General features: G+C 42.0%; 2 protein-coding genes across 4 annotated transcripts in view; one reads left to right on the top strand and one right to left on the bottom strand.

The window, feature by feature from the left end:
- Positions 1–1,944: 1,944 nt before the first annotated feature.
- On the top strand, positions 1,945–14,940 carry PPIB (peptidylprolyl isomerase B). The gene is made up of 5 exons (XM_030188020.1): positions 1,945–2,194; positions 8,461–8,574; positions 11,151–11,244; positions 12,165–12,349; positions 14,481–14,940. Exons 1-5 carry the CDS (start codon positions 2,060–2,062, stop codon positions 14,601–14,603), a joined length of 651 nt encoding a protein of 216 aa, XP_030043880.1. The 5' UTR covers positions 1,945–2,059; the 3' UTR covers positions 14,604–14,940.
- SNX22 (sorting nexin 22) overlaps positions 14,863–25,908 on the bottom strand; it is a 110,710-nt gene continuing 99,664 nt past the window's right edge. The window contains exons 7-8 of one of the 3 annotated variants that reach the window (XM_030188032.1): positions 18,040–18,129; positions 14,863–15,767 (exon numbers count right to left, since the gene is read on the bottom strand). In XM_030188032.1, coding sequence (XP_030043892.1) covers positions 15,655–15,767; positions 18,040–18,129 — 203 coding nt within the window. In that variant the 3' untranslated portion in view covers positions 14,863–15,654. The remainder of the gene's footprint in view (positions 15,768–18,039; positions 18,130–25,908) is intronic. The other 2 variants (XM_030188040.1, XM_030188048.1) reach the window with 2 other exon arrangements.

The following is a 25,908-nucleotide window of genomic DNA, read 5'->3' as shown; positions in this document are numbered from 1 at the left end:
TCTGGTAGAGTGCTCAGAGATGAAGGGACGGATTGTGCTGATGTTATAGACTTCCCATATCCCAGTCCTTCCCCAGTGAGTCTCTATTCCCTCATACCTTTCATCTCCCCATTATCACACTTCTACTCTCTATTCGCTATCATCCTCTCGCTCATCTCTTTGACACCTCTCTCTCCAGCATCTCCCATGTGGTTCCATCATTGCCATATTTAGATGTAAATATTGTTAAAATTGAATATCACTACAATAGCTTAACAATTATTGCAGCTGGTAGAAAAAGCAGTAATAAACTCTATTATTTTGTGCTCATTTTTCTATACTGTTGTATAGAATACAGTAATACATGGTCAAATCTCATTGAGGATATCCTGTTTCCTGTTAGGCTCACATTGACTGTTGTAATCTGCCTTGATAAACCTGATGTTATAAAATTGGAATATATTCAAATTAAATGGAAGTAAAATTAAACTCTCTTTTCATTGTGGCACGTGGAATCACATCCTCACCTTATCTTTTTTGTAGAAGTTTAAATTTTAGATACACAAATGGATTATGTTTTGAGCATGTTTCAGGGCCAAGTGGTTTTATAAACTTACAATAAGAATCCTCCTTAGAACTTGATTATTCTATATCTAAACCAACCACCTACTAATCCCTCTAAACTGATTATATTAGCCATATTATCATATTTTTTCTTTTCCATTATGTGTTATGTAAATTATTCCACATACATAGCTTTCTTAATTCTTACATAGTAATATGTTAATTTAGAACAAACCTCTTACTCTGTTCATAACTATATCTTTTGCAATATAATGTAAGACACATTGAGTCTGCAAATAGGTGGGAAAATGTGGGGTACAAATGTGGCAAATAAGTCAAAATAATAAAAATAACTGGCACAGCTTTCGACCTTTTACAGATGGACCACGCACGGGCAGCCCCTTATTTTTGTTTTAATAAGCTTTTGCTATTGTTTTCAATAGCGTTGCTTGTAATCGTTTTGGGTGAACGAAACAGGCGACAAGCTCAACCTACTGACTTCAGCCCCACAAGATAAACTAGACAGGCGGGACGGTGTAAACAGCGGGATCCTCGGGATCTTCCCGGATTCGATCGCCAACATTTTAAAACGTCATTTTTCTTTTGGTAGTCGTATACATATGAACATTTTACATGTAACCTCCTAATGTTATTTTTTGTTTTCTCTGTGTATGGTATTTAACTCAGGACATTAATCATTATTCTCCCTGACAGGCTCATCATGCCGTGCCCGACTCTCTCAATCTAACCGCCTCGGATGCCAGCCACATCCATCCACCCTTTCGTGCCATTCCAGCATTCGACTCTCACTCTGATTGGCTGATCGCTCTGTCATGTCCTTGTTCTATTGGTACAGCACATCTGTACAAAACTACAAATGAGACTGATTTGAAACGTGGCAAGAGCCAGAAGGCTGGCGGCCCCCCTCCCCCCCCCTGTTTATATTAACTGGTTGGTGGCGGAGGGGAGCTAAATCCAGCTGTGCTATTATTTTCTTTCTATGAAGATTGAGTTACGTTGTATTCAGGCGCTTCCTATTAAATGCTACTACATTATTCACGCGCCAACTTTCAGCAGATCTGTATAGCAAAATATAGTAAAGAAAATGTATTTTCCCCTCACAATACTTTAGTACTTGGACTCTCCCGGTCACAGAACGACTGTACTACATATCTTTCTTAGGGTGATGTACACACGTCATCGAGGTAATATTGAGCTTTACTCGCTTTAAGATGTAAGACATGGGGACGAGAGGTTTTTTTTTCTGTGGTTTGTTTAGTGTATTAAAATTTGACACCGAGTGAAAGCGTTCGCTTTTCTATTAATCTGCAACGTACTCTCCATCACCCTTCCATTGTAATGGTACCGTCCATCGCCTGACCTTTAGTGGATGGAGTCGGGCGCCAATTGCGTCACTTCCGTCTTTCCCCGAGTTTTGCTTTGTGCGGTTGCTTCTTGCTCCTTTTTTTTTTTTTCTTCTCTTTTGTGGTCTTTGTTCCCGAGTGCTTACTCGTTCATGATCAGGATCCTTGAGAAAAACATGAAGTTGCTTTTTGCTATCGCCTTGATTGCTGGTTCTATCATTTTCCTGCTGTTCCCAGCCACATCAGAAGCGGATGAGAAGAAGAAGGGTCCTAAGGTGACTCAGAAGGTAAAGGCAGTGGTGGTTAGGGACCGGCTCCCGCTTTTCTTGATTCTTTCATTCTGGGTTTAGGTTTCTGTTCGGTTTGTTGCTTCATGTCTGTCCTAGCCTTTTAGCCCGGTGTCTGCAGAACAGAGGCACCTTATTGTTGGTTCATATAGCTGTTGAAGAATCAGCTTGTCGCTGATTTAACAATACGTAGCTGCTTAATTTAGTGTCCAATGTTCCCATCAATCTGTTCCCATATGGCTTATTACGGGAACATTGGACACTAAAGGGTTAAACAAGAGCTTTTTAAGAAGGTGCCTACCCTTTAATTTAGGTCAGTCTGCAGCATTGTCTTTGGTTTTGTATATGTGAGATTTCTCCCTCCTAGCTAGTAATAATTCTGCGTGTAGCCTGATATGATGTGATTTCTTTGGGTAGTTTTTAAGAAATAAAAATGGAGAGTAATAGAATTTTTCAATGTTCCCTCAACCACATGGGGAAATCAGTGGGTTACAATTGGAGGCAACAAGAGGCAGTTTCAAAGGGTAGCAGGTTTGTGGGGAATCTCTATCCATTGCAGCAAGGAAGACTTAGACTAGCTGTTCTGCCTTTCCAAAGTGGTGGCAGATATAGTGGAATTAGAAAAGGTGCAGAGAAGGGCAACGAAAATGATAAAGGGGCTATAAGGAAAGGCTAAAGCGGCTAGGGCTCTTCAGCTTAGAGAAACGGCAGCTGAGGGGAGATATGATAGAGGTCTATAAAATAATGAGTGGCGTGGAATGGGTAGATGTTCTTCGAGTGCATGTGGCTGCTTTGGCCTGCTACCGGGGGCAGGTGTCGAGCTGTTCTCTGGCCTCGCACCCTGATGTGGTACGGTTCTTGAGGAGAGTTCTGCATCTCCTCCTCCACTTGTCTTCACCTTGCAGAATGCTCCTTTTGAGCCGTTGGCAGAAGTCTTCTGACAAAGATCTTACCCTTAAAACGATGCTTTTGGTTACCATCTCTTCGGCACACGTGGTGTCTGAGATTCAGACCTTGTCTTGCCGAGATCCTTTCCAGCAGTTTTTGGAGTCTGGCATGACTTTGTGTATGGTTCCTTCGTTCCTCTCTAAAGTGGTTTTGGCTTTTCATCTCGACCAACCTCTTTTCCTTTCTTCCTTTCGGGAGGAGGATTATCCAGCTGAGTTTGCAGCCCTTTGATTTTTGGAGGGCTTTCCTCTTTTATTTGTGGATGTCGAATGATTTCCGGCGTTCAGATCATCTTTTTTCCTTCTCACTGGTCCCCGTCAGGGAGAGACAGCGTCTAAGGCGACGATCTCCTGGTAGGTCAAGGAGGTGATTGTTTCCACATATATTTTACAGGGTCGCATCCTTCTGGAAGACTTGAGTGCATTCCACGAGTCTGCAGTCGGCTTCATGGGCTTAAACTGGTGTGCTTTCTGGGGGGCTACTTGGGCCTCTCTGCATACCTCTTCGAAACATTATAGAGTTGATAATGACCGCTAGGTCAGATGCTTCCTTTTGAGCGGCGGGTCTGTCCTGGGGGCAGCAGCTTCCTACTGTTTAGGGATTGCATTGGAATATCCCACCAGTTCCTGGGATGCGGAGGCTAAGGAAGGTAAAATTATGCCTTACTTGCTGATAATTTTCTTTCCTTTATTCGTAGCAGGTGAATCCAGGATCCCGCCCGTTGTCAGCCACGGTTGTTGTTTTCTTCTGATATTAAATTTAAAAAAAAGAGAAGAAACAATGAACTACTTATTTCTGATTTAGTAGGGGAAATGGAAGAGAAAGTCTTTTCGGGCCTATTTCTTATACGTTGAGGAGACATGTTCTTATTCTGGTTTGTTGGTGAGGAAGGCTCACAGTTTTGTTTCTTGTTTGATGCTGCTTTGTGATGAGACATACACGATTGAAGGAGGAGCTGGCTGTCTGGTGTCACTTCCTTCAGCTTTGTAATCTCTGTCTCCACCTGCTGGTAGATGGACACAACCCACCAGTTCCTGGATTCGTCTGTTGTGAGTAAAGGAAATAAAATTATCAGCAGGTAAATCATAATTTTACCTTCCCACGTCTCTAGCTTACTATTAGTACACTTTGGATATGTGTGAACCAATTTCCTCTTTACTACCCAATGTTCCCCCTTTGAATTAAATTCTAGTTTTATGTTCCTAGAAACCCTGAATGGATTGAAGAATAATTAATGGGAAAGGCAGTTTATAAAATGTAGAAGTTGTACCAGTATAGTGTACAGAGCAAACAGTTAACTGTCTCTTTCTTTCAGTTGGAGTAAACTGGAAAACTTGGATCTCTTGTTGTAAGTAGCACACCAGGCCTTTACAGTGTAAAGTAAACATAAAACTTGGATGCCCAGAAAATATGGGCAGGCAGGGACGAGACTGGGTGGATCAAGTTGTCTTTATCACCGATTTTTATCAGTCTTTTGTTCTGCCACTAAAGTGCCGTTGTGTTTGTCCCAAGCATGCTTGAATTTGGCCATATTTGGCTCTGCCAGCTCCACTGGAAGTCTGTCCCAGTTTTCCACTAGCATCTTAGGATAAAAGTATTTTCTTATAGTACTCTCTTGTCCTAGGTGTACCTGTTTGTTACATTTTTTGAAACCTGCTAGGTAATTTTGACTGCAGGCCTTCTCGATCTATCTGCTGCTTTTGACACTGTTGATCACCACCTACTTCTTGATAGGCTGTCCTCACTTGGATTTCTGGGCTCTGTTCTTTTTTTTTTTTTCTCTCCCATTGCACTTTTAGTATATGCTCTGGATCCTCCTCTACTTCTATCCCACTATCAGTTGGTGTACATCAGGGCTCTGACTTGGGACCTCTTCTTTTCTCCATCTATACTTCTTCCCTTGGTGCTCTAATCTCCTCCTGTGGTTTTCAGTATCTCCTTTATGCTGGTGACTCCCAGAACTACCTCTCCACACCAGAATTTCCGCAGGAATCAAGGCCAAAGTCTCAGCCTGCCTGTCTGACATTGCTGCCTGGATGTCTCACTGCCTTCTGAAACTAAACATGGCCAAGACTGAGCCTCTTATCTTTCCCACTATGCCTACCCCTCATTCTCTGTCTCTGTGGATAACACTCTCATCCTCCCTGTCTCATCAGCTCGTTACCTTGGGGTCTTCTTCGACTTCTCTCTCTCTCCCCCTCTCCTCTGTACATATTTAACAGACTGATAAAACCTGTTGTTTATTTCTCTATAATATCACAGTTATTAAATGGACTTGGGGAAAATCCACTATTTCTGGGTTAAGCAGTATAAAATGTTTTGTACTTTTTTGGGATCTTGCCAGGTATTTGTGATCTGGATTGGCCACTGTTGGAAACAGGATGCTGGGCTTGATGGACCTTTGGTCTTTCCCAGTATGGCAATACTTATGTACTTATGTTCTTTCCTTTATGAGCACACTACTAGAACCCTTATCCACACTCTTATCACCTCTCGCTTGGACTATTGCAACTTGCTTCTCACAGGTCTCCCACTCAACCATCTCTCTCCCCTTCAATCTGTTCAAAGCTCTGCTGCATGACTTATATTCCGCCAGTGTAGCTATGCTCATATTAGCCCTCTCCTCAAGTCACTTCATTGACTCCCCTGTCTGTTTCCTCATACAATTAAAACTCTTCTTATTGAGTTACAGGTGCATTCACTCTGCATTCCTCAGTATCTTGCCACTCTTATCTCTCCCTACATTCCTCTCCGGGAACTCTGTTCATTGAGTAAATCTCTCTTATCTGTACCCTTTCACTGTGAATTCGAGAACGGAGCTGCACCATAGGCCTGGAATAGACTTCTTGAATCAGTACTGATGTACTGATTCAAGACATCTCTAGCCGTCTTCAAATCTAGGCTAAAAGCCCACCTTTTTGAGGCTGCTTTTTAACTCCTATTCACTTCTTCAGTACCCACGTCTGTTTTATAATTCCCACCTTAAGTAATTCCCTTATCCCTTATTTGTCCTGTTTGTCTTGATTAGATTGTAAGCTCTGTCAAGCAGGGACTGTCTCTTACATGTTCAGCGTACAGTGCTGCTTAGGTCTAGTAGCGCTATAAAAATAAGTAGTAGTAGTAGTAGAGCCTGGCTGCAAAGGGTGACAGAATGCAAGCTGTGTGAAGAGTGAATATATTCTCACTATTCCTGCAGTGGTACTGCCACTTTCATGATTTTGGTTTTCAAAAGTTCACATAGGGACAGAAATATGATGAATGTTGTTAATTAAGACCAATGTTGCCCGTCCAGTTGACTGATGCTAGGGTCCACCTTAGGAGTCAACACTCCGATCTAGGTGTCATTGTAGACAATATGCTAAAATCAGCCCAGTGTGTGACGGTGGCCAGAAAAGCGAAAAGGATGCCAGGGATGCAAAATAAGACCAAGAATATTATAATGCCTCTGTATCGCTCCATGGTGTGACCTCATCTTGAGTATTGCATTCAGTTATGGTCACTGTATCTTAAAAATATATATATAGCGCAATTAGAAAAGGTTCAAAGCGACCAAAATGATAAAGGGGATAGGATGGAACTCCTCCCATATGAGGAAAGGCTAAAGAGGTTATGGCTCTTCAGCTTGGAAAACAGCTGGCTGAGGGGGATATGATTTGATGTATATAAAATTTGGAGTGGTGTAGAACGGGTAGAAGTTAATCGATTTTTTTTCCACGCTTTCAAAAAGTACAAAGACCAGGGGACATTCAATGAAATTACATGGAAATACTTTTATATCAAATAGGAAGAAATGTTTTTTCATTCGAGGAATAGTTAAGCTCTGGAACTCTTTGCTGTAGGATGTGGTAACAGCAGTTAGCATATTTGGATTTTAAAAGGTTTGAACAAGTTCCTGAGGAAAAGTCCCTAGTCAGAGAAGGCACTACTTGCCCTGGGATTTCTAGCATGGAATGTTGCTACTATTTGGGTTTCTGCCAGGTACTTGGCCACTGTTTTAAGCAAAATATTGGGCTAGATGGACCATTGGCCCTACCCATTATGGTTATTCATATGTTCTTGTGTTATGTTCACATACAAGATTCCACATGCAACCCCAGACCACCTCAGTCAGTTCTTATGCCCCTTTTCTTACTAAACTTCAGCTTCCTCATGCTTGCTGAAGTTAGGGTGTAACCATGGTCCAGTCATATAGGACCCAGTGGCGTATTTTAAAGCACTTAAACTTTCAACATTCTGTAATAACCTTTGTAAATCTAAATGCTTTGAAAATGAGCACCACAGTCTTCTTGAAAACACAGTGCTGTGGTGGTGTGTTTCTACCATTCCACCCACATTATCCAGTGCTTCATTCCCATTGTACTGCCATATATTTTCTGTGAAAATTCCATGTTCTTGTATTCACTATTCCTGGGAAGGTTTTCTAAGCATTCACCACCCTTCTGTGTAGAATTACTTAAAAAAAAAAAAAAAAAGTGTCTCCCCATGGTATGGCTACAGTCCCCAAATTTCCTGTGGCAGCTTGAGTAAATTCTTTTTAACGTTTTCTTAAATTTTGTGGCATATTTTATGTTGGGATAATTAGTGTTGTTTACATATTTTTGTGGAGGCAGAGCTCTTAGTAATTGATGCAGGGAAGAAAGGAAGGAGGGACTGGTTATAAGGATGGGGGGGGGAGGGGGGAGAGAAAGGGAAGGATCAGAAATGTTGCCTTACTAGGTATAATTCTCCCATTAGGCTGTGTATGTCTATGCCTAATCAGTACACTGGTGATAGGAGTGCCACCATCTCCTACAAAATTCTTCCTTGGGTGAATCTCTTCATAAAGGTGGCTAATAAATCCCAATTAAATAAATAAAATAAATATATAAAATGTTCTTCTCAAAAGCTTCTCCTCTTTAGCAGTAGTGTCCTGAGAGAACCTGTTCTGCCCCCTCCCCCCAGCTTTGAAAGTAGGAGAGTAGGCCAGAGTCAGTTGGTATTGGAATACAGTAGAATCTATTTCAGCCTGGGTTTACTGAGGTTTTGCTAAAGTAAGTGGGACATGAGAGAGAGCAGCCCTGTGGAGGAGGTCCTTTCTCTGGTACACTTTTGGGGGAGGGGTACCCATGCTCTCTCAACTGCATCCATGGAGGACACATATCCTCCCCCCGTCCCCTAGTTGTAACCAGCAAGGTAAGCACTGATGTGGAGTCAGCAGTGTTCCTGGGCATGAGTCCTGTGGTCAGGACCAGTACTTCAGGTAGAAATGTGTTCTGATACTTGCATGCAGTCCTCCGCGTTTGTACAGTGCTTTTGATCTTGTTGGTCCTCTCCCTCAGGTCTTCTTTGACTTAAAAATTGGGGATGAAGAAGTTGGGCGTGTTGAGATTGCACTGTTTGGAAAGACTGTTCCAAAGACTGTAGAAAACTTTGTTGCTTTAGCAACAGGAGAGGTGAGTCTCTTGTTTTCTTGCGACAATCTTTGTAGTATACATGGCTGCATGTGTGACTTAATATATACAGTATAATTGGAGTATGTGTTTGCAGTGAAATTGACTCTAGGCATACTACTATCAGGGTGACCACTTCCTAAGGGAAGCACTGCTAGCACACACCCCATTCCTAACTGGTAGTGCATTATTCTGATTCAGTGCTGGCCACCTGCACCTCATTCCTGACTTGTTCCACTTTTTGCTGCTGTAACCATGTGAGCTCATCCATGGCTGGGTCACCTTCATTCATATTTGCCAGCCATCTGCCTTGTAGGGGAGGTGAATTTATATTTCAACATTTTTATTGAAGTTTCAGCATAAGAAAAAAAAAAGCCTTCACAATCTTGCTTTAACCAAACCACAATAAAATCAATTGACACCAGAGTGTTTCTCCCCCCCCCCCCCCCCCATCCAGACACGCTGACAAACTCACTGACACATCAACGTATTCAAAATAAGACTTCTGCCTCTAGACGACATAGAGGTCAAATAGGGGTTCCACACCTTCAAAAAACCTCTCTGACGTTTAAAAGAGCCTTTTGCTTCCCGAGCCTCCCAAGACAGCAACTGATGCACCATATTGCGCCAGTGCCAAAATTCAGGTGGGGCATCAGAGGTCTTTATGTTGGAAGAGGTCCTTTGCGTTCTACGTCCAAGCACATACACAGAAACCCCATCTCACACAGCAGGGTAAGCTATGCCAATGTATTTTGGTCAAAGTTCTCCACAATTTTGCATCTTTATTGCTGGTGACTTGGTTTGCTTGAGGCCAGAGCTGTTTCTGGCCTTTTAGGTTTTTCCAGGGGAATTTCAGCTGAAATGGATGATTTGTAACATTTTGCAAGTGATAGCAGCTGTTCATGTGCTGTGTGAGATGGAGTTTCTATATATGTGCTTGGATATAGAACGCAAAGGACCGGCAATGTCACCAAATGCTATTATGCCAAACTCTTGACGGTCCGAGGAGTAAGAGCACCAGTGAGAGTTCCAAATTCAGGGTTTTCCTTTCTTGTGTCCCAACAATTTCCTCTTGCTCCTTTGAGCTTCCATAATAGCAGCCACCTTCCTCTTCCCTGCTTTGTATGTGGACCACTAAAAATGGTGATGAACCCAAAGGGAGAGAGAATACTGAAGATTCTCAAAAAATAAATTGATCCCAAAAGAAATGACTGTGCAACTCGATAGAAACAGAGGGAACTGTAAAAATATGAAAAATTACCACTATAATGTACTGAAGGATCAAGGGAGAATTCAGGCTGTATCCCACAGCCAAGCTTTATTCTTGGTGAGAACGCTCTCCAGTACGGCTCACTTGAATGCTCTATATACATCATTAGACTCCCTGAGATTTATATCATATTTATCCTTCAACATATTTATTATTTTAAAACTTTTTTTTAATTTTTAACTTATTTTAAGCAAAACTAACAAAGTTCCCAATGAGAATATCAAGTGCAAAGTAGCCAATAGCCTCAGTCCCCAAAATATCCATCTGCTGAATCCAGATTCTCAAATTTAAAAGCCAATAGTCTCAGTTCAATTATATATATAGATCTTTAAAGGGCTGAACTGAGACTATTGGCTTTTAATTGCCACGGTTCCAGCCCTCAAATTTGATTATAATTTTGTCCCTTTATTGACTTTATTTTGTAAATGGGATTTTTGAATTTATTTCACTGATACCTTACTAGTATAATTTGTGCGCTATTTTTTAAAATTATGCAGAAATTCTGCATACATATCTTGTAATGTTTGCACAGATTTCATCAAAAGTCCTGGATCCTCTCCTGCCAGCTGTTGCTTTCTCCAACTTGGCTCCATTTCTTAATCCCCATCAGATACTGCTGCCCCCCACCCCCCAAGGATGGGCATCCCAAGCTTTCTCCTTTCTGCTTCTCTTCCCTGCACCCAGTATATGCACCTAGCTCTTCCACACACACACCCTTTTTTTTTTTTTTGTACCAATTCATGTGGTAAGATGAGAGCAACTGCAATAGGGCTGTGCCCTGAACCTGACTGCCAATTTGAACCACATTAGCTGCATGAAATCCTGTGCCATTCAGTTGGTGGGTTCAGGGTGGCAGGAGAAGGACAAGACTATGATCAGGGGAGGGGAGTTATGCAAGCCAGTGGTGCAACAAGTATATGGGGGAGATCTGTGCAATGCTTATGGTAGCATCGGGACCAAGGTAGAGGAAGAGTAGACGATATGTTAGCGGTGGTGTCTTGTCTTTTGGGATCCATGTGTTGGGCTTGATGAGACATGAGCAAGTGAAGGCCACGTTGATGACGGGACAGGAGATCTATAGTGAGGTGGGAAACACTGTAGGTTATGATATGGAAAAGACTATCCCAGCTGGGTCCTGCTCCTGCTTCCTGCACAAGGAGAGGGGGGTAGGAAGGCAGCAGCAAAATGCCCCCAGGAGTAGTAACTTCTTTCTTCCCTTGTGTAGGATGCATCTTGTGTTTGCAGCAGACTGCCTTCTCTGCTAATTGTTTTTCCATCTTGGTTGTGTTTCTCTTGTCTTTTTTTATAGAGAGGATTTGGGTACAAGGGCAGCAAGTTCCACCGTGTTATTAAGGACTTTATGATCCAAGGAGGAGATTTCACCCGAGGAGACGGCACTGGAGGTAAAGTCCAATTCCCTCCTGTTATTAAAAGCATGCTCTAAAATTAACTTTCCAGTTTTTCAGTATTTCTTCTTTGCACCATTTTAAAATTAGTTTGAGGGGGAAAGCTGTATCTAATCTGGAGTAGCAAAAAATGAGAGACTGGTGGCACCTGCATGTTCTTTTGAGGACAAAAATGTGATTGCACTTACCTTCATGCTACAGTGATCCCTAAAGTTGGAAGAGCTTTCAGATATTAAGGCCCTTCTCTTAAGGAATTGACCCAAAATCAAAATGAAACGGGGATCCCAGCTATTTTAACTGCAAACTGAATAATGTAAAACATCTTTGCTCTGCCTATTCCTTCCTTCATTTCCTCGGGTAGTAGTGCGGGAACTTCAATAGGATTTTCCTGCTCTCTTGTCTAGAATCGCCTCTGACATTTTTAAGATGTTATCTCTCATCCTTTTGCTTTTCCTCTTGTCCTGGGTAGCGTTACTTCTTTTTTTACAAGTAGCAACAAAACCATCTGGCATTGAATACCTGAGCATCTGTTTGCCAGCGTTAAGCTTTTCAGTGAAATTCAGTCTGATCAGCATATTTTCCATGTAGACTTAAAATTTTGCCTTGCTTTACAAATGCAGGACTGCAAGCCCCTGCATAAAGTGGCATAAAAGCTGGACTGTCTGAACTTCTACTGAGGGTGGGCAGTGGAACTAGTCAGCCGCCTTGTTAGAGCAGGTTGGGAAATTAGCATCGGTAGTTCTAAATGCCTCACCATGGTGGTGGTTACATTTGGATCCAGGGTTGAATGCCTGGAATAGTGCATGCTCTAGAGTAAAGTGCAGATTAGTTTCTCCGACAGGTCCACAGCATACAGATGAGATTTTTTAATGTTTAACTATCAATGGGTGCCATTTTACTGTATTGTTTCATGACAGGTAAGAGCATCTATGGAGACCGATTTGCAGATGAAAACTTTAAGTTGAAGCACTATGGCCCCGGCTGGTTAAGCATGGCCAATGCTGGCAAGGACACCAACGGCTCCCAGTTCTTCATTACCACTGTGAAAACACCCTGGCTTGATGGCAAGCATGTCGTGTTCGGCAAGGTCCTCAGCGGAATGGTAAGCATGCAGATATTTGGTTCCTCTTCTTGTACAGATGTAGATCTCTCGAACAGGGCTTCCCAAATCTTTCCTCAATATCTGTGGTGAATAAGCATTGAAGACTCGGTGTAGGCACATTTCTCATACATATTCATTAAGTGGCTATGGGTTTCTGTGGATAGCTTTTGGGAAGCTTTGCTCTAGAGCAGGGGTGGGCAGCCATGGCCTTGAGGACCACAACCAAGTCGGGTTTTCAAGGTTTCCACAATAAATAGGCATGAGGTTGATTTGCATCCACTGCTTCTATGGTACACAAATAGATCTCATGCATATTCATTGTGGAAATCTTGAAACCCAGCTGGGTTGCGGCCCTCAGTTGACAATTCCTGCTCTAGATCTTTGTGGTTTCGGCATGTAACCAGCATCGATTGCTTTCCTGACTCTGAGGAGGGTCCACGTTTAGTAGCCTCATGTCTTTCACCACAGACCTTGCTATATTTAATAGCTTTAGCTTGGACCCAGTAGCTGTTCTGACCTGCTTCAGCTCTTGTTACCTACACTGATAGATATTTTTAAGCATCAGTTACCCACTTAGTAAATTGGTATTTCTTCTGAGCCTCCTTTATTAGTCTCATATGGCTATTTGTTCTTGAGCTTTTTTTCTTATGGAAAATGCAGCTACTTTATTCTTGAAGTTTGCTGAATATATTTATTTTAAAACATCTATACTATAAAAACCACTATATAAAAATATACTAATAAAGAAACATGACTATACAAAATATAGTGAAAATGATGCTCAGAAAACAATATAATTCCAGTAGAAACTTGAAATATTTCTAATTCATTTAACTCTCTTTTTCATGGAAAAAACAGCCAAGGTGTAGCACAATAAAAATGATTAAAAATAACTACATAAACACAGAATAGGTGAAAATAAGACTAGAAGGGCCTAGTTCCCAACAAGTATCTTTCTACTGCTGCCCCAAGGCCATGTAAAAACTTGTATTTATTTTTATCTTCTGTGGAAAAGAATGGTTGATTACTCCAATAAATGTGACATCTATGAGGGAAAGGGAAATGGGACTTGATATACCGCCTTTCTGAGGTTTTTGCAACTACATTCAAAGTGGTTTACATATATTCAGGTACTTATTTTGTACCAGGGGCAATGGAGGGTTAAGTGACTTGCCCAGAGTCACAAGGAGCTGCACTAACCACTAGGCTACTCCTATTTAGATAATACACCTCTTCCAACAGAACTTTCAAAGTGAGGTACAATAAAAGAAAGTAAAAAGCACTATCCCCCCCCCCATTCAAAGACTTTACAGAATCTGCCTAAACCATGTTCCCCAGTAGGTGTGTTTGGGGCTCTTCAGGTGATTTGCTTATGGAGGGTTGTCTAAACAACCACTGCCTTGTAATCCAGTCAGTCTAGTCCAGATATGTTGATTTATCCTCCTTGCCAGTAGATAGAGGCCAACTCAGCAAAATTGCCTCCACTGCATGCAAATCCCTCTCATGAATATTAATTGTGATAGCCTGAAAACCTGATTGGTAGGGAGCCCCCAGGACAGATTTTGAAACCACTGTGGTAACAAATGTTTAAAAAAAAAAAAAAGTGGGGGTCACATGATCATACCCTTTTCTTCCTCATCTGGCTGCAGCAATCTAACACCTCTGCCTTTTACCATGTATCAGCAAGATAGAAGCACATGTTGAATACTGTAATGCTTTTTTAGTTATCTTCACTTTTATTTCATATTTTTTCTGGATTTACTAAAATGTGAAACCTTTGGATGAACGCAACACATTCAGAGATGATGCAGTACATAAGCTTTTGAGTTCACACAGTGTGTGTGTGTGTGAACAGATAGATATAAGTGCACTGAGAAAACCATGGCCTTAATCATCCATGTTAGCCTTTAGTGGGCATCTCCTTTTAATGTAGTAGTGTCTTTTTCTATATGGGGAAATATTTTAGGCTACAATCCTTGTTGTAAAGAAAAATAAAGGACCTAGTTCCCAAAAGCAGGCTTGTTGTATTGCAGCTTTCATTCATGAGGCTGTAGTAGTTATAGAGTTAAAGTGAGAGCTGTCAGTCAATGCCCAGCAAGCCCCACACTTTATTACTTGTTTCTTTCCGTAGGATGTGGTGCATAAGATTGAGAATACTAAAACAGATAGCCGGGACAAGCCTCTTAAAGATGTCATCATCGCAGATTGTGGGAAGATCGATGTGGAGAAGCCATTTGCTATTGCCAAAGAGTAAAGTTAAAAGGAAACAGCTGTAGAACAAAGGGTCCAAGTTGATGAACTGAAGGGTTGGTTAGTAAAGGGCCTGTCGAGGAAGGGGCCTCCTTTTAACTGCCCTTATCCATAAAGTTGATTACAACATTGACTCAAATTCTAGCCTTTTATTTGGAGCTTAATTGGTTGCATCTACAAAAGTACAAGTCCCCTATGTTGTCAGAATTGTAGCTGTGAGAGCTCCTACTGAAAGCTGGAATGGTGAGATTTTTCTCTGCTTGAACTATAACCAGGTGTTAATACCAATTTCCCACATACAAAGCTCTTGTGGGGTGAAACCATCATTTGTAATACTTTTTTTATGTTAAAAGGCATCACATGCCATCTGTTCAGTTTGTGGGTGATTATGGGGGGAGGGGGGGCAGAATCTGATCTACACCAAATAAATGATGGTTCTGTTTAAAATGTGTCCATGTCTTGTGTATCTTGCCTATGCTGCCTTTAATGTAAACTTGTACAGGCTGGGTTTGTATAGCCTGAGAAATGACACCAGTTGCCAAGAGGGACCTTGTGTTACTTGGGTGTTGAATGAGAACCTGAATCTCTTCTGCCTTCATAGTTTGTGTAGCTGCTTTGCGAGTGAGTGTGAGTAAAGCTACTGTCTTTGAATGGAAGAAACACTGACTGAAGCATTTTCTAACAAATTTATTTAAAGAGCACAAACTAATAGCAGCCTGAGGCTGTAAGGGTAGGTGCTGCATGGGATGATTGCAGCTTGCTACGGTAAAGTCAGAGTCCAGGGTCAACCCCCTGTGAAGCATAGGCCTCCAAAGCAGCTTATTCTTTGGTTGCAACAGTTCTGCATCCAGTCTTTTTCAAGCACTGCTCATAGCAGTTTCAGCCTGTTTCTTTAATCCTGCATCCTTTTTGGGAGGCGCTTGTACTTCAGTACTGTCTTGTCCTCTCGCACAGTGAGCCACCTGCATTGTCCTGAAGTGACAGTTTCTAGCATACTTTGACAGGGGCCCTTTTCACCAAAACCCAGAGCTGTAGCCGTATTCTAGACCCATCTGTCAAACAGGCGAAGGTAACTTTGGCACCTTTGGACCAGTCTTCACTCCAGTATTAATGCCCAGTCTGTAGTGTCCATCTAGTACACCAGTGACAACTAGTTCAGGAAGGAGATCTGTAACAAGAGAGAGTCGCTGTTTTTCTATATCTGACTTTCATAGTACATTTTAGCTTTAATAAACACATTTTCTGTAAATCTTTAAAAGCTTTTCTGCCTATTCATATTTCTCATATGAAAGTAAGGACAGTACTGTTTAACTCTGGATATACCACACATCAGTATTTTTAAAAGAGGAGGGGGGGGGGGGGGGATGAAGTGGAGAAGGCTGATGTCGATGGTGGAATGGGCTACAAAAATGTGAACTGGCCAAAGCCTTAGGCAACCATTTAAGCCATGTTGCTGAAGGGCTGAGCAGCCAAGATTGCATGCAGGCTAATGAGGACAGGGCAGTAATATATTTGGGTGGCAGGATGAGACTGCATTAGTATTTTTGAATTGGACATGTCTTAACCATAAGAAACCAATAGCGGTCTATTAACAGCAGTGTGAGATGATCAAACTTCTTTGCACTAGAGAGCAACTAAGCAGCTCCGAGTACAAGTTGCTTAATGTTTGAAAACTTAAGTCTGCTGTACAAAGTAGCCATAATGGAACATGTTAAGAGCACAGAGTGTCTTGATTGTAGTAAAAGTCAAAATAGCTTGACTTTCTCAGAGCCTAAAAGCATTTCTTTGCCAACAGATCAATGTGAAGTTCCAAGGTTAATTCTAAATCACTACTGCTGCCTTTGCTCCAGCCAGCCATATTCTAAGAGAATTTGTTTCTTGGAAATGAAATTGAACCCAGGAAAAGCAGATGCCATTTAAAGTCTGCACTGCCATTTTTACACACATTTAAGGATGCTTGAATGTCATTAGCATACAGAAAGCTGCTGATTTTAAGTCTTTGATTGCTCGGAGCAAGGCTAGACTCCTCAGGCTGTACTACAGGGAGAAGTTACAGTCTTGGTCAACATTAGAAGACTGCTTGTAAAAAAAAAGGGGGGGGGCAGAATCAGTGTGGTACAACAGTAGCTGTGCTAATTTCACCCTGTCTGCTCTTACAAGGTCAGGCTCATACGTAGGAGCAACCTGGCTTTAGACAGACCTTATTTAGTAAGGCAACTCATGCAGTCTGTACTTCAGCTAGGTTAGAAACCAGATGGCCCATGTGAATAGTGTTCAAGTCCTTGTTCTAAGACAAGACCAGATCCCACATTCTAAATGATCTTAGAGATAAAAGGGAGGTTGGCTGATGTGTCCAAGTTTGTCTTATTTTATTAAGAAAGTCTAATTCTAGCTGGTAGAAATAAGGCTCAGGAGTGGCCTATTAATGGGTTGAGGACCTGTTAAATAAGAGAAACATAATGGTGTAGATTTACTGCAGGTCCTAGTGCTGTACCATCTTGGGTAAGTTTCTTAAGTGCATATGAGTTCAGAGAAGGAAGCCTAGTTAGCTGGCTCCATGGCTCTTTACTTTATAGTAGAGAATGGACACGGGGCTGTCCCCTCCGTTTCTATCTCTGTCTCCATCCCATTCCCATGGGCTCTGTTCTCATCTGCAGAAGCCTCAAACACTTATGATTTTATATTTAAATCTTTTTATTAAAGTATAAAAAGGAATATGCTGTGCCACTGTTGTGCATAAATTGGAAAAAAAAATAAACTTTCTACTCCTGCATAGTAAATAAGGTTAATTGCAATCACAGGGTTTGTTCAAAATGTCCTCCCCACAAGTGCAAAGACATGTACGCCACTATTGATCACATGTTGATCAAGTTCTTCCCACACAGTCACCACTCTTCTAGTGTACTGGTTTCAGACACTTATTTGACTCACCCTCTCCCGTGTCCAGTTCTTTGGAAACATAGCAGTAAGTCATTGTGTACAATAATGTTTAGTTTATTGCAAGTAACTTTATAACAACTGTGCATCAGTAAACACCATTTTCAATTAGTGTAAACAAGGACATTACACCGTCACTTTTACACTGTAGAAAAGTAAGTTTAGGCAGTTAAGTATGCAAAGTGTCATTTATTTTAGTATAAATATTTAGTGTAGTTTAAGAAGAATTTGGTGAATGAGTTGACAAAATCCATGGCTGCTTTTTTTTTTTTTATACACCCCCCCCCCCTCAATTTCTGTACAGAAGAATGATAGCCCCACTGGGGGTAACAGGCTACAGCCATTAGAGACACAAGGTAATGCTCAAACACTTTGCACACTGCCTATAATATAGCAGCAGGAACCAGAACAGAGCAGGCTGGTCTGTGCTCACCTCAAAAGATTCTACCATGCAGCCGGGTTTTTAATGTTACAATTTAATTTTCGCTTTTTCAGAGTATTACCTATGGCAATAGTATTCACTCCCAGTCCTTGAGGGGATATAATTTGAAATGGACTGCATATGAAAATCTCTTCCAATGTGTTGCTGCCTGCTAAGATTAAAAAAAAAAAAAGTATTCAATTCTTTCTTATTTTATTCCTTTGAGGTCAGGAAAAACAGATAGAAAAATCTCACAACAAATAAAAGAAATTGGATCTTGAGAAACTTATAGTATACATGTAAGGAGGAGCCAAGCCATACCCAATCTTAAAAAGCAGACAGTAAAATTTACGAGCTGGGCTTCTACTGGAAGCCAATGTAGTTGAATTTTAAAAAGGTGATATTCTTTCAGCTTTGGAAAGGGAGAAAATCAATCAAACAAAGCCAAAACAAATGATTGAGTCCATAGCCTAAAACTAGATTCTTAAAAAAAAAAAAAAAAAATTCCAAATCCATTTTCTCATCTGATAAAAAGGGTTTTTTTAAACCAAATTATTTGGCTGAGGTTCTACAGTGTTTGATCTATAAGAACGCCAAGTATTTTAATTGTAGATGATAGGGATCATTGACTATGACCTATCCTAAGTGTTTTCTGGACCCTTTTCCTAATAAAAATTTGGTTTATTCCTTATTTAACTTTAAATTATGTTTTTGCATCCAAATGTCAATATTGTTGCACCTTAGCTACAGATAAGTGAAACTGAGATACAATCAAAATAATGACTGACTATGATATCAGCTTAAATAAAAGTTTAAAAACCCATTTTATCAAATGAGTAGCCCAGAGAATGAAGATAGATATTGAAGGGACAGTGGTGAACCTTGAGGTACCCCACATGGCAAACTCCAACTATCTGAAAAAGCTTCTTTAAATCTGACCTTATGTTCCATTCAGAAAATTCATCAACCAATGAGAAATATTTCCCATAATTCCAATATTACTCAGAATTAAATTGAAAGATATTTTGATCCATAAGATCAAAAGCAGATAAAAAATCAAATTGTAATACCAACACTTTTCCTCCTTTATTTTTTAAGGTGGTCTAGAAGAGTACCTATCAGTCTCCGCTCTATAATTAGCATAAAAGTCAATTGAGAACTGTGTAGGATATCAAATTTCTCAGATATCGTGTCATTTGCATAGTTACTGATCCCTCCAATATTGCCACAAAAAATGGATGGAAGCAACAGGTCTAAAATTAGTCAAGATGAGAAGACACTTTAGGATCTTTTTATAATTGAGGAAGGCTACACTACATCCAAAGAATTTTAATTTTTGAATTCTCATCCAGATATACCAGTACTATATACACTTCCAACAATACATAAAAGATTAGAGAACCACCCGGGTAAACTGATTATCTCTCTACATTTGTTGATGTCTTTTTGAAATCTTTAGTGGGTACTGGATTTTCATATCTTAAAGACAAATGCATTTTTGTGAGGATTATTGCAGAGGTACGATACCTCAGGATGAAGCTTTTAGTATCATATGGCAAGCGTTGGAGACTAGATTGAGATCTTCTGAGTTTTTGCAACAGTTGGCTTTATGTGAAAATTATTTTTATTCACAGCTTTATTTACAGATCTTGATCTTGGGTGTGGCTATGGGGGCTACATTTGCCCTTACCATAACAAACCTCTATATCTCAGATTTTGAAGTGAAGTGGATATTGTCTTCACCTTTCTATGACCAGATATTCCTCTGGCGTTGGTATATTGCTAATGCTTTTGTTTTATGGAAAAGTGATGAAATCAGTTTTGCATCTTTCGTCACGTGGCTCAACACGTCATCAGGGGCAGACTGACAGTGATGCTGCCTGCCACTCCCCTTCCACACACTACAGCCCCCCCTGTAAACTACAGACCCCGACCCTCAGTAGGCCCTCCCTGGTCCAATCTTGAAGAGCCCTGGTGGTCTAGTGGCTTCTTCGGGGGCAGGAAAGAACCCCACTCTTTCCTGCCCACTGCTGCTACTCTGCCCAACATGTTTCGAAAATGGCTGTCAAGACTTCCCACAGTAGTCTCTTGGCAGCCATTTTTAACATGGTGGCAGCAAGCAGGAAAGAGTGGGGTTGTTTCCTGACTCCATAGCGGCCACTAGACCACCAGGGCCCTTCAAGGTGGGACTGGGGAAGGCCGACTGAGGCTTAGGGAGGGGGGGTGAAGAGAGCCTCTGGGCCCTCGGGCACTGCCTGGATGCCCGTATGGTCAGTCTGCCCCTGCATGTCATGCTGCTATTCAATTTATCTTGTTCTTTTGAGAAGATTCATTATTTTGAGACTAGATTTGTTACCCAATGTGCATGTGACACCTACAGACCGAAATACCTTATTGGAGTATGGCAGTTGCCATCCACGGAGATTGAAGGACAGTCTTCCGTTTTCGCAGTTTCTGAGTTTTAGAAAAATTTGTGCCAATGACAAGGATTTTCAACATCAAATCGAGAAGACTGGATAAGAATTTGATTAACCGAGGTTAAGCGTGCTAAATACAATAAACAAGAACTAATGTTACACCGTGCAATTCCTCGGACAGTGGAGGAGGATTTGAATACCTTTATTGCTTAATGAAAAACATTGCCTTTTCGGATAATAGCAGCACAGAAATTGGATGGCCCAACGATCTTGTTTGCAGCAACCAAAGATAAAGAGCTTTATCTACTTCTTCACTAGGTGACCTTTCCATGTTTTTCCTGGAACACCTCCCTTCTTCTTTTTCAAGAGCAGAGACGTGGAGGGCATTTTCGAACGGGGCTGGCCATCTCCGAAGACGGCACCATGAAGGGCCGGGGCCACGAGATGGCCAGCCATCTTTCGTTTCGATAATACGGTTGGGGCCGCCCAAATATCAGAGATGGCCGGGTTCGAGTTGGCCGGCCTCGGTTTTTGCCCATAATGGAAACCAAGGCTGGCCATCTCAAACCCGGCCAAATCCAAGGCATTTGGTTGTGGGAGGGGCCAGCATTTGTAGTGCACTAGTCCCCCTCACATGCCAGGACACCAACCGGGCACCCTAGGGGGCACTTCTAAAAATAAAAAAAAAAAGCTCCCAGGTGCATAGCTCCCTTACCTTGGGTGCTGAGCCCCCCAAATCCCCCCCAAAACCCACTCCCCACAACTCTAAACCATTACCATAGCCCTTATGGGTGAAGGGGGGCACCTACATGTGGGTACAGTGGGTTTTAGGGGGGGGGGTTGGAGGGCTCCCATTTACCACCACAAGTGTAACAGGTAGGGGGAGGGATAGGCCTGGGCCCACCTGCCTGAAATGCACTGCACCCACTAAAACTGATCCAGGGACCTGCATACTGCTGTCATGGAGCTGGGTATGACATTTGAGGCCGCCATAGAGGCTGACAAAAAAAGTTTTTAAAGTTATTTTTTTTGAGGGTGGGAGGGGGTTAGTAACCACTGGGGGAGTCAGGGGAGGTGATCCCCGATTCCCTCCAGTGGTCATCTGGGCAGTTCGGGCACTTTTTTGGGACTTGGACCTGAAAAAAAAGGGACCAAATAAAGTTGACCAAATTCTTGCCAGGGACGCCCTTCTTTTTTCCATTATCGGCTGAAGCCGGGCATCACTTAAGCACGCCCCTGTCCCGCCTTCGCTACCCTTCCAACACGCCCCTGGAAACATTAGCCGGCTCTGCGATGGAAAGCAGCTGGTGCCAGCTAAAATCGGCTTTCGATTATACCGATTTGGCTGGCCATCTCCCGATTTGTGTTGGAAGATGGCCGGCGATCTCCTTCGAAAATAAGCTGACTAGTTTACAATAGCATCGCCTTGTCTTTTTATGTCAGATATTGATGATGATCCTACACCATATTCTTCTGCCAAATTTTCCCATGACACTCCCTTTCTTAATTTCTCCACAACGTCAATTTTGTCTTTTAATGACAAAACGTTCCTTCTTCACTTTTACGTCATTTTTAACACTGCTGTATCCCCACTCTCGTTTTGTGAATCTGAAAGGGCAAGGCTTTTCCCTGCCGTGTCCTCGCAAGCTGAAAGGACAAGACTTTTCTCTGCTGCATGTGAGTCAGGAAAAAGGAAAGGGCCAGAAAAAGAAAGGGCTTTTCTCTGTGTACCCGCTCCTGGTTATGCCATTTCCTTCAACAGACTGTGCGGATCACAAGGATGATTGACTGGGAAGATACTGTACTGTTCTATATGGCAGATTTACAAGGGGTGGGGGGGGGGGGCGGATAATGGGCCACAGGTGAGGGAAATGAGAAAGAGGGTGATGCGAGTGGAGATGTTATCACTGGCTGAACAGGTTCGGATAATTGGCCATCCAGATAGCCGGCGTTGTACTATACCAATATTTTCAAGGTATTTGTACATCATTTGAGAGAGGGAGAGATTACGTAGTAGATAGAATTCTAAACACAAATTAATTTGGTTTTGCCTGGTTTATCAGTTAAAAACTTGGTCACTTCTGCTGGGAGGACATTGCAATTTGCGATGCAGTACATTGTCTGAAGCCTGTTTGTCTGGTCTGTGTCTTGACTACAGGTTAAGGCCTACAGTGCAGGGGGTTCTCCTGTATATGCAAGCATGGAGTAGCAGTAGTAGCAATTATAATGGAGTGCAGGTAGGGATGTTCTGGAAGCAGTTGATGGTTACTCTGTGTGTGGATTCAGGCTTTAGAACTGCTGAGAAAGATGGGTATTACATTGCAGAGTAACTAACCACACAAGTGGAAGGCAGCTCAAACGTTTTGTACATAGGTGCTGAATGGTTAAGCTCTGGAACTCTTTGCTGGAGGAAGTGGTAACAGCAGTTAGCGTATCTGGGTTTAAAAAATGGTTTGGACAAATTCCTAGAGGAAAAGTCCATAGTCTGCTATTGAGACAGGCATGGGAAGCAACTGCTTGCCTGCAATTTGTAGTACTTATTTATTAGGATTGGTTTACTGCCTTTTTGAAAGAATTCACTCAAGGCGGTGTACAGTAAGAATAGATCAAACATGAGCAATAGACAATTACAGCAGTAAAAATATTCAAAAACAATACAAAGTATGGCATGGTATACTATTGATAATGTCAACACAATATGTAATAGAACATTATAAGTGATAGTGAAGGGTAAAGCAAAGATGTAACATATAGAAGGGTAAGAAAGTAGGAAGAGTTAGAAAGTAAGGTGATTGATTTAAAGAAAGTTGCACATGAGGTCAGAGAAATGGTTAAATGTTATCTCAGCAAGGGTAGGAGTGGATAAACATGTCCTGCTGCAGTATATGCAGCCTGAGTACTCCTTGTGTGTGTGAGTGAGACTAACGAGTTAGTTACTTCTTTCATTAAAGGCCTGGTTGAAGAGCCAAGCTTTCACCTGCTTCCTGAAGTAGAGATAATCTTGTGTTAAGCGCAGCCTTTCAGGCAGTACATTCCAGAGTGTGGGGGCTACTCCGGAGAAGGCTCGCTTGCGGGTATCACATCGTGTAATGTCTTTTGGAGAGGGTGTGGTTAGTGAAAGTCCTTGGGAGGACCTTAGTGTCCTTGGTGGTGTGTGGAGGATCATCCTATTTTTCAGGTACTCAGGGCCATTTCCTTTTAGAGCTTTGAAGATCAGACATAGAGTTATAAATTTAGCCCTGTATTGTACTGGTAGCCAATGAAGTTTTTACAAAAATGGTGTGATATGATCATGTCACTTACAACCTTCTATGAGTCTTGCTGCTGCATTCTGAATCAACTGGAGCTGGAGCAGGCCCTTTGTAGTCACACCATTGTATATTGCATTGTAGTAATCCAGTCTTGATGTTATCTTTGCATGTACGACTGGGCTAAGATTTACCTTCTTAATGTAAGGAGAGAGGCAGCGTAGCTGTCGCAAATAGTAAAAGCAGCTCTTGAAGGTTGCTTGGATGTGGTGAATCAGTGTAAATGTTGAATCTAACTGTATTCCAAGGTTTCTGACTTGTGATTTGAGGGGGAGTTCATACTTCCCAAAAGGGATTTTGATGTCAGGTATGTATCCACTTGTGTTAGGGACCCACAGAAGCTCGATTTTACTTGGGTTCAGGCAAAGTTTGCTGTGTTTAGCCCATTCTTGAATTGATATTAGACTGGTAATCAGTTTATTCAAGGCTGTAGGTAAGTCAGGTTCAGTGGGTATGAGTAGCTGCACATCATCCGCATAGATGTAGAACTGAGTGTTCATTGACCGAATCAGCTCAGCTAGTGGTTTGAGGTAGATATTTTTTTTTTTCAGCTTTATTTTTATTTAGTCATTTTTCATTGCCATACAGAGTCAATACCATCAAACAAATGTCATCAACAGGTACTTGTAACTGAATAACTCTTCTGAAAGCTTAACTGCTATAATTATTAACAATAAGTATTAACCATGTCCCAGGTCCCCTGACTCTCCCACCCTCCCCTCCCCCTTCCCCTCTTGAGCTAAGTATTGTGTGTCTTTATTGGCTTGCGTTAGCAGATGACCAGGTATTATATAAGTCCCATATTCTCTGATGTTGTATTATGTGTCCATTGCGTAGTGCAGTGAGCTTCGACATCAGTTGGATGTGTTTCAGTTTTTCCAACACGGCCGGTAATTCTGGTAGCCGAGGTCGCTTCCATGATGCCGCCAGCACCAGCTTGCCAGCGACAAACACCTGCGTAGCAAATTGGTGGATATGTTTTTTGGCCTCTGGCGGGCGAAAATGTAGGAGACAATAGTCTATTTTCAGCTGGTATTTTGTAGCAGTTACCAAATGCACAAAGTCCACAATTTTTTCCCAGTATCGGCGGGCATGTACGCAAGACCACCATATGTGCTGCATATCCCCTACCTCACCACAGTCCCGCCAACAAAGAGCTGATCCCGAGTGGTATATCTTGAACAAGCGGCTGGGCGTATAATACCAACTATATAATATCTTGTGTCCGTTTTCTACCATTGCACTGGATATTGACACTCTAAGCAGGGACCTAAACGCTCTAACCCATGTAAGTGGCTCATATGTGTTCTCCATTGCTCGCTCCCATCTTTGTGTGTAGAATTCTACCGGGTGGGTGCGGGCCAACAACGCTTGTATATTCTGGAAATACCCCCCCTTCCTCCACCACCCATCAATCCCTTCTCCAGTTGTGTTTCTGTTAGATTAAGCTCCTCCAAGGCTCTGCGACGTATAAAGTCTCGTGCCTGGTAATACTGAAAAGCTTGCAGAGGGGAAAGCTCATGCTCCTGACATAGGTCTTGGAAGGAAGGAACCTGACCTTCCTCACACATCTGCCCCAATTCGCAAAGACCCATGTCCTCCCAGTCTCTATATGCCAAATCCACTACTCCTGGTCCAAACTGGGGGGCAAATCTAAGAAATGAGTGTTTAAAGTATTTCCGCTCTGGGAAAAATTGCTCCTGTATCTTACACCAAGTTTGTAATGGCCACTGGAGAATTGGGGGACTCCTTTTGGTAAGCTCTCTGAGTGTGTGCTTTGGCAACCATGGTACTGCTCTGAGCGGATAGGGTTCCAGCCAGCTCTGTTCTATACATGTCCAAATTTTTCCTGCATCCCTCAGCCAGATAGCCAAAATTCGCAGGTGTGCAGCTATATAGTATGTATAGAAGGAAGGAACCCCCATCCCTCCTCTGTCTCTAAATTGGTACATCACCTCTCGTCTAACCCGTGGTGGCCTCCTCCTCCAGATAAACGAGAACACTCTACCCTGTAAACCCCTGAAAAAGGTATCTGGTATGGCAATAGGTAGGGCCATAAACAAGTATAACAGCTTTGGGAGAACTATCATCTTAATGGCATTAACCCTGCCCGCCCATGACAGGGTCAAGCCCTCCCACCTCTCCAGTTCCTGAAAGATCTCTCGCATTTTATGAGGAAAATTGGTGTCAAAAATATCTTCTAATTGACGAGGTATATTAACCCCT

This window comes from Microcaecilia unicolor, chromosome 1, assembly GCF_901765095.1.
Source record: "Microcaecilia unicolor chromosome 1, aMicUni1.1, whole genome shotgun sequence".
In the NCBI taxonomy this organism is placed as follows: Eukaryota; Metazoa; Chordata; class Amphibia; order Gymnophiona; family Siphonopidae; genus Microcaecilia; species Microcaecilia unicolor.
This window is presented reverse-complemented; position numbering and strand designations above follow the sequence as displayed.